Genomic DNA, 13,693 nt, shown 5'->3' with positions numbered 1-13,693 from the left:
CAGTGTGTGTGAAGGCATCTTACAGGCAGTGCAAGTGTAAGCAGAGGGCAAATGGGAAAGCAGTGATGGACACTGAAGCTCTCTAGGCTATGTACTAAGCTGCAAAGAACTGAGGCTTTTTGCCTGATGCAATGCTCTTCTGATTGTATGTATGAAGAAAGCCCAGCAGTATAATGCCATCACTGGAGATGACACTGAGCCTCTCCTGTGCTCAGTCGTGTGTAAACTGAACTTCTGTATCTGACATCCCTCCTGTCCTAACCTGTCACTGCCTTTTTCTCCTCTGACAGTGCCCCATTCCCGGAGGCAGCAGATGTCCAACAGCAGCTCCATCACCCAGTTCCTGCTCCTGCCATTCGCACACACGCGGGAGCTGCAGCTCTGCCACTTCTGGCTCTTCCTGGGCATCTCCCTGGCTGCGCTCCTGGGCAACGGCCTCATCATCACCAGCACAGCCTGTGACCAGCACCTCCACACCCCCAGGTACTTCTTCCTCCTCAACCTCTCCCTGCTGGACCTGGGCTGCATCTCCACCACTGTCCCCAAATCCATGGCCAATTCCCTCTGGGACACCAGGGCCATCTCCTACACAGGTTGTGCTGCACAGCTCTTTTTCTTTGCCTTTTTCATGTCAGCAGAGTATTATCTCCTCACTGTCAGGTCCTATGACCGCTACGTGGCCATCTGCAAGCCCCTGCACTATGGGACCCTCCTGCGTAGCAGAGCTTGTGTCTACATGGCAGCAGCTGCCTGGGGCACTGGGTTTCCCACTGCTCTGCTGCACACAGCCAATACATTTTCACTGCCCCTGTGCCAAGGCAATGCTGTGGAGCAGTTCTTCTGTGAAATCCCCCACATCCTCAAGCTCTCCTGCTCACACTCCTACCTCAGGGAAGTTGGGCTTCTTGTGGTTGCTGCCCTGATTGCTGTTGGCTGTTTTGTTTTTATTGTGGGGTCCTATGTGCAGATCTTCAGGGCCGTGCTGAGGATGCCCTCTGAGCAGGGACACCATAAAGCCTTTTCCACGTGCCTCCCTCACCTGGCCGTGCTTTCCCTCTTTGTCAACACTGCTGTCTTTGCCTACCTGAAGCCCCCCTCCATCTCCTCCCCATCCCTGGATCTGGTGGTGTCAGTGCTGTACTCGGTGGTGCCTCCAGCAGTGAACCCCCTCATCTACAGCCTGAGGAACCAGGAGCTCAAGGATGCTATGAGGAAGCTGGTGACCAGATGTGTTTCAGCAGATATACACTGCTTGTTTTACCCTGGAAAGGGTTTCCAGTGTAGGTCATGACAGGCCATGCCTGTCTTTCCTGCTTTACATTTGTTTTCCTATTTCAATTTGTGATGATGTTGTCTTCATAGAAATGTCAGTTTTCATCTCCTAATTAAGTAGCCACTCGTGTTGTGTTACCCACAGACTTTGTGTCACTCTGGGCTCTGATTGTATTTAAGGGAAATAAATGATCCTGCAGCAACTTCTTCTCTGTGATACGTCCTCACATGTCAGGAATGAAGGGGAATGAAAGCAGCTTTCTGGCTGCTCCAGCTGTGGGATGGCTGCTCTCTGCCTGCAGCAGGAAGAGCTCTTGGGGAGCCCAATTAATGGGGCTGTTGTGCTGGTGTGCGGAGATGGGATGGCATTGGGGGGGGGGGTTCAGAGCTCTCAGGGTGTCCTGGGCAGGGGAGCAGGGGACACAGGGGTCCCTGCAGGAAACTCCCCTACAATGGCACAGGCTGGGGCTGCCTGGCTGAGAACAGCCCATGGGAAAGGTCTGGGTGGGCAGGAGCTGGACAGGAGGCAGCAAGGGAGGACAGCAGCATCGTGGGCTGTATGAGCAGGAGCACGGCAGGAGAACAAGGGAAGGGATGATCTGGAATCCTCCATCCAGGTTTCACATCCCCACTTCAGGAGTGGGTTTAGTAGTGGGCCCTCAGGTCAGGAGATACTGGAGCACGGTGCCTATGGGGAGAGTTTGTGGGAGCTGGGCTTCTCCAGCCTGGAGAAGGGGAGGCTGATGGGGACCTGAGATCTTGGGAAGGGAAGGCTGTTGGGGACTGGCTGCCTGTAGCGGTAAGGAGGACATGGAGAATACAGAGCCAGGCTCCTCACCATGGTGCCTGGTGGGAGGACAAAAGGCAGTGGGGGATAGTGACAGAGGAGAGGTTCAGGCAGGACAGAAGGAAACCTTGTTCCCATCGGCTCAGGCAAGGGCTGCATCAGGTCACCCAGAGAGGCTGTGCAGTCTCTGGCCTTAAGGATTGCCAACTCAGCCTGAATCAAGCCTTGAACCACTTGCTCTGACCCTGTTCCTGGTGGGTTCGACTTGAGACCTCCTGGAGTCCCTTCCAACCCCTGTTCACTTCTGATCCTACAATGATGGGCTTATGAAGAGTCACAAAGATGCTCCAAGGGCTGGAGCACGCCTCCAATGGAAACAGGCTGAGAGATGTTGGTCTTCAGCCGGGAGAAGAAAAGGTTCCAGGGAGACATCTTAGCAACATTCCCGTGTCTAAGCAGGGCCTACAAAGAATCTGGAGAGGAACTTTTTATGAGGCTGTGCAGTGACAGGACAAGGGGGAATGGCTTTATGCTGAAAAAAGGAAGATTTAGCTTGGACATTCAGATGAAGTTGTTCCCTTTGAGAGCGGTGCGACACTGGCACAGGGTGCCCAGAGAAGCTGTGTCTGCCCCATCCCTGGCAGTGTTCAAGGCCAGGTTGAATGGGAGTCAGCTTTGCTCTGAAGCAGTGCTTTGTCCACCTCTGATGTTCACAAGGGATGACAGATGAAATCCAACTTCATTGTAAGGTTCACTACTTGTACTCATGACTCAAGTGAGTCTGGGCTGCACAAGAGAGGCTCAGCATGGCCTTAGAGTCATTTGGACTGTGTTATTTATTTACTGGCATAGCACTGCTGAGGTGTTTTTTGTTTTTTTTTTTCGGGGGGGGTCTGGCTATAAAACATTCTTTGTATGACAGAAAGTCAGAACAATATTGACACAGGGAGAAGTTCTCAGCTCCTTGTAGCTTAGTGCAGAGCAAGGAGGGCTGCAGTGTCCATCAGTCCTTTCCCATTTGCCCTGTGCTTACAACACTTGTATATGATGCCTTCACACACAAAGTGATCTTAAGAACCCCCACAAACACCTGTCCTGTGCTGAAAGCAGGGGAGCACGGTTTCAAAGGGCAGATCGCAGAGCTCTCATGGGGAGAAGCAAAGGGCTGTGGGCAGCAGAGCACGGCCAGCAGCCACCTCCAGTGCCAGACCCCAAGAGAGCTGCCTGAACGCACCCTCCCCAGGGCTGGGCTGCACTTTGCCCCCACTCCCTGCCCATCCATATCTCTGCTGCCTGGAGCTGTCCCTGCCAGGAGCTGCTGCTCTGTGCCCAGCTCTGCTCCCTCTCAGTGCTCCCAGAGCCCATGCCATGGGCTGTGTGCTCAGCTCTGCCCTGCACACCCCTCTCGGTAGCAGGGCTCTGCCCAGGGACTTCTCTGCCTCTGCAGGAACCTCACACCTGGCACTCAGTGGATCCATCAGTGGTGAATGGAGAAACATGGTCACCCCCTGAGGAAAGCCTTGAGAGCTTCTTAACTCTTCAGTTAGTTACTGGTAGCAATGAACAGTGTGTAGGGAGGTGAGAGAGGGTGGAGGGAAGTCAGCAAGAAGCAAGGCGATGGTTCAGGGCTTTTACAAATCCTTACAGCAGGACAGAGCCCAGCGGTGGGGGGCAGTTGGTGTCGGTAGGTGAAGGAGGAGTAGGTGTTCCTGGAGTGTGGCTGCAGGCCCTGGACAAACCAGAGGCTATCTGAGAAGTTTCCCTCATGGGAACATGCCTCAGTGTGGCACATGGGGAATGCCCACTGCTGGGGGTGCCTGAACGCTGCTCATCATGCCCCATGAGCCCACCTTCCTGTCTCCCTCTTCTGCACTACCCAAACTTGCCTGGAATGCAGCATCCATCCCTGAGCCTGGGGAATGCAGGAACCTCCTGCAGTGAGGTGTCACTGCTGCAGGGGAGGTGCAAAGCTTCTGTGAGAGACTTGTGAGTGCAGGCAGAGAGTGGGGTGTGTGCAGCAGAGAGGGTGCTACAGGCAAGAAGGTGTCCCACATGAGGTGCCCTGTCCCCAGAGCATGGGGTACCTTGCACCCAAGGACACCACCTTTTCTTTTTGGCTCTTGCCAAGAAGTTCTCAATCCAGACCATTGCCTTTTCCCACTGCTCTCCCATGGTGCTTAGTTCTCTCTACTGATGGCATCACCCATTCTTCTAGAAGCCTCCTTTAGATCAGCTTGCTAAGGGATATTCACTCCACCTGCTGAATTGACACTGTAGTAGCAGCCTACAACTAGGTGAAATGTGGCTGCAGAGATGATGTAGGTTTTCTTGCTAGCAGGAAGAGAAGGAAACTTCTGCAAATTGCAGCTTGGATGGTTCAGATTCAAAGTTAGGAAAGAGAAATGTCTCTCAAAAGGTGGACTTGTGGTGCAAGAGGTCACCCAGAGGAAGTCTGGCTCAGCCCATGGCTTTGTGTTTCAAGGAACAGACAGCCATGGGTGCAGAGATGGGACTGAAGGTACAGAAATGCCAGGTGAGAGCTAGGTGGGAAAGCAAGATGGGGGTCAACAGCCTGAAGGGAAAGAGGTGCAGGCATGGGCCAGTGTAGGACAGCCTGAAGCAGAGATGACAGGGTTGTGGCATGGCTGAAAGGCCCAAAAGAGCAAAAGGCCTCTGTGCCCTGGGCTATGGCAGTTGCCTCTTTCATCAAGGTTTATGAGGAAAACTTTCTTTCTCAGAATTTCAGGCTCTGCTTCTCCAAGGGCTGTGGTCAGGGCTTGGCCTTTCTGCATCATCAAACAAACCAAGGGTTTTCTCACCATCAGACACCTGCACTTTGCCTTTGTCTCCTCTAATCACAGCCTGCAGATACTTCCTTTAACGAGTCCCTGGGGAGGCTTTGTCAGCAACAGCCCTCAGTCGGGCCCATTAATGCTGAAGGCACTTGGGGCTTTGTTTCTGACTTGGACTTCTTGAGAGGTTTCCTCAGTCTCCTCTCAGCACCTGAGGTTCAAGGACTCAGCCCAAATACACCATGGGACTCATTAAACCCTGATGAGCCATGTCTCACCGTGAAGTTTTTGTCAAGTCTTCCAGATTGTCTTCCAGGGAACTGGGGAGGTTTCCGAGTGCAGGAAGATTACAAAGGGCATCTGATAGAAGTTATGTGAAAGGGTTATTTGAAAGGAAAATCTATGAAAGATGAGAGGAATGAAGGACGCAATGTAACAGGCAGGACAGTGGCAGTGCAGTTACAGGGGAAGATGGACATTCCTTTGGGATGCCCCTTGTGAAAGGCCATTGGATTGGCAGAGGTCTCTTGGGAGAGAGGACACGGACATGTTGCAGTTACCTTTGATAAGGGTGCCAAGGGCAACCCAGGGGGACACAGGCTGTACAAGCTGCCTTTGGTGAGGCGTGTGCCAGCATCAGAGTCCTCTTGAGTGACATCTCTGGGCACCTAAAAGCTGTCCGAAGGGTAACTGCTGCCTGGCCAAGCTGAGGGCCTGCAGTTGTGCGTGAGGAGGCAAAGAGTGGATGTGGTTTCCCTCAGCTTCAGCACGGCTCTTGGGTGGACCAAGAGGAGGGTGAAGCACTTGTGTCAGCAGAACCAGCTCCAACAGCTGAGGAGCCACCAAGGACATCCCAGGCACCAGGAGATGCAGGTGCCTGCTCCAGGGCTGTCACCTCCGCAGCCACCACGACACCACAAGGAGCAGCATCAGCCAGGGCCCTTCTCCTGCCCCTGTATCCGCAGAGCCAGCAGTGTCACCATGAGTCAGGAATGTTGGGCGCTGGGCCCCCAGGTGAGGGCAGACCAGGTCGACAACAGCGCAGGGCTGAGGTGCCTCTAGCCTCTGACAGCCAGTGGCAGCAGGAGGCCAGAGAGACGCTGCTGCTGCAGTGCACGGCTCTGCATGTGCAAGGTGATCTCAGAGAAAACTCCAGGAACAAACTCACCAACAAAGTTTTCAAGCTGACAAGCAGGTATTCTTTCTTGCGGCGCCAGGAAACACGGGGGATAGCTCCTCCTAACGTGTGTCTCTCAATTGCCACACAAGCCGTCCTTTCATAGTCCCTGGGCATACGTACATATTCATAAAGCTATATATGGATTACATCATTTTCCAGAAAGTTCCCCGCCTGCGTACAGAATTGTGGTGGTGGTCTCTGAGGGTCATTTACTTCTTCCAACAATCTTCATCACTTCTGGCTGCCTTGGAGGGATCATAGAGAAGTCATAGAGGAGTCATAAAGGAGTCATAGAGGAGTCATAGAGAAGTGATAGAGGAGTGTTAGCATCATAGAGTCATAGAGGAATCATGCAGGAATCATAGAGGGGTCATAGAAGAGTCAAAAACAGTCATACAGGTGTCATAGAGGAGTCATAGAGGGGTCATAGTGAAGTCATAGAGGAGTAATAGAGAATCATGATAGAGTCATAGTGGAGTCATATAGAAGACATAGTGTCATAGATTCATAGAGGAGTCATAGAGGAGTCAGTGGAATCATAAAGGAGTCACGGTGGAATCATAGAGGAGTCATAGTGGAGTCATGTAGGAGTCACAGAGGAGTCCTAGTGGAGTCATATAGAAGTCATACTGGAGTAATGTAGGAGTCATAGAGGAGTCATAGTATCATAGAGCTAAAGAGGAGTCATCGAGGAGTCATAGTGGAGTCATAGAGGAGAAATAGAGAAGTCATAAAAGAGTTGTAGTGGAGTCATATAGGAGACATAGCGTCATATATTCTTAGAGGTGTCATAGAGGAGTCATAGTAGAATCATAGATCAGTCATAGTGGAGTCATAGAAGAGTCATAGGGGAGTCACACAGGAGTCATAAAGGAGTCATAGAGGAGTCATGCAGGAGTCATAGAGTCATAGAGGATTCATAGAAGAGACATAGAGTAGTCATGTTGGAGTCACAGAAGAGACATAGTGGAGTCCTTGAGGAGTCATAGAGTCGTAGAGGAATCATACAGGAGTCATATAGGAGTCATAGAGGAGTGATAGAGGTGTTATAGAGGAGTCAGAGAGGAGCCATAGAGGTGTCATAGTGGAGTCATAGTATCATAGATTGATAGAGGAGCCATAGAGGAGTCATCAAGGACTCATACAGAAGTCATAAAGGAGTTATAGTGGAGTCATAGTGTCATAGAGAAATCGTAGAAGAATTGTAGAGGAGTTGTAGAGGAGTCGTAGAGGAATGGCAGAGGATTCGTAGAGGTGTCCTAGAGGAGACATGAAAGAGTCATAGATGAGTCATAGTGGAGTCATAGAGGATTCATAGAAGAGTCACAGATGGGTCATAGAGGGGTCATAGTGGAGTCATAGTGGAGTCATAGAGAGGTCATAGAGGGGTCGTAATGGGGTCATAGTGGAGTCCTAGGGGGTCATAGAAGCGTCTTAGAGGGGTCATAGAGGGGTCATAGTGGAGTCATAGAAGGGTCATAGAGGCATCGTAGTGCAGTCATAGAGGTGTCTTAGAGGTGTCATAGTGTCACAGATTCAGAGAGGAGTCATCAAGAACTCATACAGGACTCATACAGAAGTCATACAGGAGTCATCGTGGAGTCAAAGAAGAGTCATAGGGGAGTCATACTGGAAGAATAGAGGAGTCCTAGTGTCATAGATTCATAGAGCAGTCATAGAGGTGTCATAGAGACATCATAGAGTCATTATAGGAGAGTCATAGAGGCTTCATAGACACGTCATAGACGCGTCATAGAGGAGTCATAGAGAGTAATAGGGGAGTCTTAGAGGAGTCTTAGAGGAGTCACAGTGTCATTGACTCATAGAGGAGTTGTAGAGGAGTCATAGATGAGTCATAGTAGAGTCATCTAGGAGTCATAGGGGAGTCTTAGAGGAATTGTAGGGGAGTGAGTCATGGAGAAGTTAGGCATAGAAGAGTCTTATAGTCATAGAGGTGTCTTAGAGTCATAGTGGAGTCATAGAGGTATCATAGAGGCATCATAGGGGCATCATAGAGGAGTCATAGAGGTGTCATTGAGGAGTCTTAGAGGAGTCATAGAGCACTCCTGGAGGGGTCACAGAGGGGTCTTAGGGGACTCTTAGAAAGGTCATTGGCAAGTGTCCTGGCTTTAGCAGTAGCAGTCATTTTTCTCCTTCTTAGTAGCTGGTGTAGCACGGTGGCCTGGGAACAGAGCTGATAACACCAATGTTTTTAGTTTCTGCACAAATGTTTTGATCTGACGAAGGACATTCTGAGCCTCATGCTCTGTGAGGGAGGAGGGGAATCCGGGAGGAGTCTGAGCCGGGACACCTGACCCAAAGTGGCCAAAGAAGTATTCCAAGCCACATCATGTCATGCCCAGGATGTAACAGGGAGTTACCCGGAAGGGCTAGAGGACTGCAGGGTTGGACTAGGTATCAGACGGTGCTTGGTCAGGCTGGGGGGGTTGAGTTATCAGTCGGCTGGTGGTGAGATGTTGTATTTTCTTCCCTTGTTATTTCCTTTATCATTATTATTATAATTGGTGGTAGCAGTAGTGATGTGTGTTAGACCTTAGTTACTAAACTGTTCTTATTTCAACCCGTGGCAATTGCATTCTTTTGGATTCTCCTCTCTGTACGTCTGGGAGTAGGGGGCAGGAAAGAAGAGGGGGAGTGAGTGAACGAGCTGCCTGACTGGTTTTAAACCACAACAGTTCTTTCCTTCCCTTGACTTGCCTGGCTTTGCCGGAATTGCCTCACATCACCTCACCTTGCCTCAATTAGCCTCGCCCTGCCTGGCCTGGAATGGCCTTTCCTTGCCTTGCCTCGCCTTGCCTCGCCTTGCCTCGCCATGCCTCCCTTTGCCTTGCCTTGCCTCGCCTCGCCTTGCCTTGCCTTGCCTCCTGTTGCCTCACCTCGCCATGCCTTTCCTTCCCTCGCCATGCCTTCTTGCCTTGTCTTGCCTTGCCTTCACATTGCCTTGCCTCGCCTAGCCTTGCCATGCCTTTCCTTCCCTTGCTTTTGCTTGCCTTGCCTTGCCTCGCCTTGCCTCGCCTCGCGTTGCCTCGCCTCGCCATGCCTTTCTTTCCCTTGCCGTGCCTTGTCTTGTCTTCCCTTGCCTTCCCTTGCATTCCCTTGGTTTGCCTTGCCTTCCCTTTCTTTGTCTTGCCTTGCCTTGCCTTGATTTGCCTTGCATTGCCTTGCCTTGCCTGGCCTTAAATGGCCTTGCCTTGCTTTTCCTTGCCTGACCTTGCCTTGCGTTGCCTCGCCTCACCAGGTCTTTCCTTCCCTTGCCTTGCCTGGCTTTGCCTCGCCTTGCTTTGCCTTCCATTGCCTTGCCTTGCTTTCCCTTCCCTTGCCTTGCCTTGCTTTGCCTTGCTTTGCCTTGCCTTGCCATGCCTTTCCTTCCCTTTCCTTTCCTTTCCTTGCCTTTCCTTTCCTCGCCTTGCCTTGCTTTGCCTGGAATCACCTCACATCGCCTCACCTTGCCTGCACTAACCTCGCCCTGGCTGGCCTGGAATGGCCTTGCCTTGCCTTGCCTTGCCTCGCTTCGCCTCACCTCACTTTGCCTCGCCTTGCCTCACCTTGCCTCGCCTTGCCTCGCCTTGCCTCGCCTTACCTTGCTTTGCCTCGCATCGCCTCCCATTGCCTCACCTCGCCATGGCTTTCCTTGCCTTGCCTTGCATTGCTTTGCCTCACCTCATCTTGCATCTCCAGGTTTTTCTTTCCCTTGCCATGCCTTGCTTTTTCTTTCCTTGCCTTCCCTTGCCTTCCCTTGCATTCCCTTGCTTTGCCTTGCCTTTTCTTTCCTTGCCTTGCCATGCCTTGCCATGCCTTGCCTTTCCTTGCTTTGCCTTGCCTTGTCTTGCCTTGATTTGCCTTACCTTGATTTGCCTTGTGTTGCCTTGCCATGCCTTTCCTTCCCTTGCAGTGCCTTGCCTTCCCTGGTCTTGCTTTGCATGGCCTTGCCTCGCCTCGCATCGCCTCCCCTCTCCTCACCTCATTTGGCCTTGTGAGGAGTTTCCTTCCCTTGCCTTGCCTTGCCTCGGCTCGACTCACCTCTCCTCGCCTTGCCTCACATCACCTTTCCCTGCCGTGCCTCGCATCGCCTTGCCTTGCCTGGCCTTGCCTGGCCTGCCCTGGCCTCACCTGGCCTTGACTCCCTTGCCTTGCCTTGCCTTGCCTTGCCTTTCGTTGCCTTGCCTTGCCTTTCCTGGCATGGCCTTGCCTTACCTTGCCTTGCCTTGCCCTGATCTGCCTTGAACTTCCTCGCCCTGCCTTACCCTGCCTTGCCGTGCCTTGACTTGACTTGCCTTTCATTGCCTTGCCTTGCCTTGATCTGCCTTGAACTTCCTTGCCATGCCTTGCGCTACCTTGCCGTGCCCTTGCCTTACCCTGCCCTTCCCTGCCCTGCCCTTCCTGGCCTTGCCTTACCTTGCCGTGCCTTGCCTTACCCTGCCCTTCCCTGCCCTGCCCTTCCTGGCCTTGCCTTACCTTGCCTTGCCTTGCCATAACTTGTTTTGCCCTGCCTTACCTTGCCTCGCCTTGCCCTGCCTTGCCTTGCGCATCCTGGCCATGACTTGCCTTGCCTTTGCAGGGCACTGCAGGTACAGCTGAAAATTCCCTGACTCTTTCCTTGGTCCATGGTTGAGTTGCTTTGGAGATAAATCTGACTCTACAGCTCTAACACCAAAAGGAACTGTTCACCTTCATGTGCAGCAAACACACAGATCTCTTGCTGTGTCATGTGCACTTCCCAGTTACTGAGGAAAGTGTCCATGGGCTGGGAAAGGAAACAGTACAGGAGGGAATTTTTAATTCATTGTTGCTCTTCCTGGTAAAACCTGTAGGGCTCTAGCATCTTGTTCCATATTTTCTGTGGTAACTGGAATGGGTTTCATTATTAAAAAAAGTATTTCATTTTCTATTTCCCTGTGTTCCAGGAGAAACAGCAACAAGGGCCTCCCCTTGTGCCACAGCTTGTGACACTGTGCAAGGAAAACAGATGGGCTGGTACTTGTGGAGAAGCCTGTGGCCTGTAGAGCTTCATCAGGGACAAGGACAGGTTTCCCTTCTCCAGGCTGGAGAAGCCCAGCTCCCCCAGACTCTCCCCACAGGCACCGTGCCCTAGTATCTCCTGACCTGAGGGCCCATTATTAAACCCCCTCCTGAACTGGGGATCTGAAGCCTGGATGGAGGATTCCAGATCATCCCTTCACTTGCTCTCCTGCCGTGCTCCTGCTCATACAGCCCACGATGCTGCTGTCCTCCCTTGCTGCCTCCTGTCCAGCTCCTGCCCACGCAGACCTTTCCCATGGGCTGTTCTCAGCCAGGCAGCCCCTGCCTGTGCCATCGCAGGGGAGATCCCTGCAGGGACCCCTGTGTCCCCTGCTCTCCTGCCCAGGACACCCTGAGAGCTCTGAACCCCCCCCCCCCATGCCTTCCCATCTTCCCACACCAGCAGAACAGCCCTGGGCCTTGGGCTCCCCCAGAGCTCTTCCTGCTGCAGGCACAGAGCAGCCATCCCAGAGCTGGAGCAGCCAGAAAGCTGCTTTCATTCCCCTTCATTCCTGACATGTGAGGACATATCACAGAGAAGAAGTTGCTGCAGGATCATTTATTTCCCTTAAATACAATCAGAGACCAGAGTGACACAAAGTCTGTGGGTCACATAACACGAGTGGCAACTTAATTCGGAGGAGATGAAAACTGACATTTCTATGAAGACAATATCATCACAAATTGAAATAGGAAAACAAATGTAAAGCAGGAAAGACAGACATGGCCTGTCATGACCTACACTGGAAACCCTTTCCAGGGTAAAGCAAGCAGCGTGTATCTGCTGAAACACATCTGGTCACCAGCTTCCTCACAGCATCCTTCAGCTCCTGGTTCCTCAGGCTGTAGATGAGGGGGTTCACTGCTGGAGGCACCACCGAGTACAGCACTGACACCACCAGATCCAGGGATGGGGAGGAGATGGAGGGGGGCTTCAGGTAGGCAAAGACAGCAGTGTTGACAAAGAGGGAAAGCACGGCCAGGTGAGGGAGGCACGTGGAAAAGGCTTTGTGGCGTCCCTGCTCAGAGGGCATCCTCAGCACAGCCCTGAAGATCTGCACATAGGACCCCACAATGAAAACAAAACAGCCAACAGCAATCAGGGCAGCGACCACAAGAAGCCCAACTTCCCTGAGGTAGGAGTGTGAGCAGGAGAGCTTGAGGATCTGGGGGATTTCACAGAAGAACTGCTCCACAGCATTGCCTCGGCACAGGGGCAGTGAAAATGTATTGGCTGTGTGCAGCAGAGCAGTGAGAAAGCCACTGCCCCAGGCAGCTGCTGCCATGTGGACACAAGCTCTGCTGCCCAGGAGGGTCCCATAGTGCAGGGGCTTGCAGATGGCCACGTAGCGGTCGTAGGACATGGCAGTGAGGAGAAAATGCTCTGCTGACATGAAAAAGGCAAAGAAAAAGAGCTGTGCAGCACAGCCTGTGTAGGAGATGGCCCTGGTGTCCCAGAGGGAATTGGCCATGGATTTGGGGACAGTGGTGGAGATGCAGCCCAGGTCCAGCAGGGAGAGGTTGAGGAGGAAGAAGTACATGGGGGTGTGGAGGCGCTGGTCGCAGGCTGTGCTGGTGATGATGAGGCCGTTGCCCAGGAGCGCAGCCAGGGAGATGCCCAGGAAGAGCCAGAAGTGGCAGAGCTGCAGCTCCCGCGTGTGTGCGAATGGCAGGAGGAGGAACTGGGTGATGGAGCTGCCGTTGGACATCTGCTGCCTCTGGGCATGGGGCACCGTCAGAGGAGAAAAAGGCGGTGACAGGTCAGGACAGGAGGGATGTCAGATACAGAAGTTCAGTTTACACATTCACAACTGAGCACATATTAGCAGGACAGGAGAGGTTCAGCATCATCACCAGTCATGTCATTACACTGCTGAGGCTTCTTCCTAGGTACAATCAGAAGAGCATTGCATCAGGCAAAAAGTCTCAGTTCTTTGCAGAACCAAGAGAGCTGCAGTGTCCCTCAGTCCTCTCCCACTTGCCCTGTGCTCAAACTTGCACTGCCTGTAAGGTGCTTTCACACACAAATTGATCTTAAGAACACCCACAAACATCTGTCCTGTGCTGAGAGCAGGGGAGAACGGTTTCAAAGGACAGTCCACAGAGCTCTCACACTGAGAAGCAAAGGGCTGTGGGCAGCAGAGCACAGCCAGCAGCCACCTCCAGTGCCAGACCCCAAGTGAGCTGCCTGAACGCACCCTCCCCAGGGCTGGGCTGCACTTTCCCCCCACTCCCTGCCCATGTCTCTGCTGCCTGGGGCTGTCCCTGCCAGGTGCTGCTTCCCTGTGTCCGCCTCTGCTCCCTCTCAGTACTCCCAGAGCCCATGCCATGGGCTGTGTGCTCAGCTCTGCCCTGCACACCCCTGCCTGTGCAGGGGCTCAGGAGCAGCTCACACAAGCCCTCACAAGACTCTCGGTGCCTCCCCCAAATCAGAGAAGTAAATTCCCAGCTCCCACTGCCCAACCTGCCCACCAAGAGGGAAAAACATCAAAGCTCAGCATCTTTCCCTATCAGGTAAATGATGCCTCAGTGTCTTTCAGAAGGACCTTCTGAAGAAGTGCTCAGAGTGACGGCAGACTGGAGCAGCGTCACCCACCCAGCACTTCCCTTACCCTGCCAGGG

The 13,693-nt window shown here is 52.7% G+C and overlaps 2 protein-coding genes across 2 annotated transcripts; one reads left to right on the top strand and one right to left on the bottom strand.

Moving 5' to 3' along the window:
- Positions 1–294: 294 nt before the first annotated feature.
- LOC133282339 (olfactory receptor 14C36-like) lies at positions 295–1,377 on the top strand. Its single transcript, XM_061478363.1, has one exon. It carries the CDS (start codon positions 314–316, stop codon positions 1,289–1,291), a length of 978 nt encoding a protein of 325 aa, XP_061334347.1. The 5' UTR covers positions 295–313; the 3' UTR covers positions 1,292–1,377.
- A 10,425-nt stretch (positions 1,378–11,802) lies between these two features.
- Positions 11,803–12,798, bottom strand: LOC133282212 (olfactory receptor 14C36-like). The gene has a single exon (XM_061478273.1). The coding sequence runs from the start codon at positions 12,778–12,780 to the stop codon at positions 11,803–11,805; it is 978 nt and encodes a 325-aa protein (XP_061334257.1). The 5' UTR covers positions 12,781–12,798.
- Positions 12,799–13,693: the final 895 nt, after the last annotated feature.

Source organism: Pezoporus flaviventris, unplaced genomic scaffold, assembly GCF_033815535.1.
Source record: "Pezoporus flaviventris isolate CSIRO_AGI_PZ_B2104156 unplaced genomic scaffold, CSIRO_AGI_Pfla_v1 ptg000116l, whole genome shotgun sequence".
Lineage (NCBI taxonomy): Eukaryota > Metazoa > Chordata > Aves > Psittaciformes > Psittacidae > Pezoporus > Pezoporus flaviventris.
The sequence above is the reverse complement of the archived record's forward strand: the minus strand, read 5'-3'. Positions and strand labels throughout refer to the sequence as shown.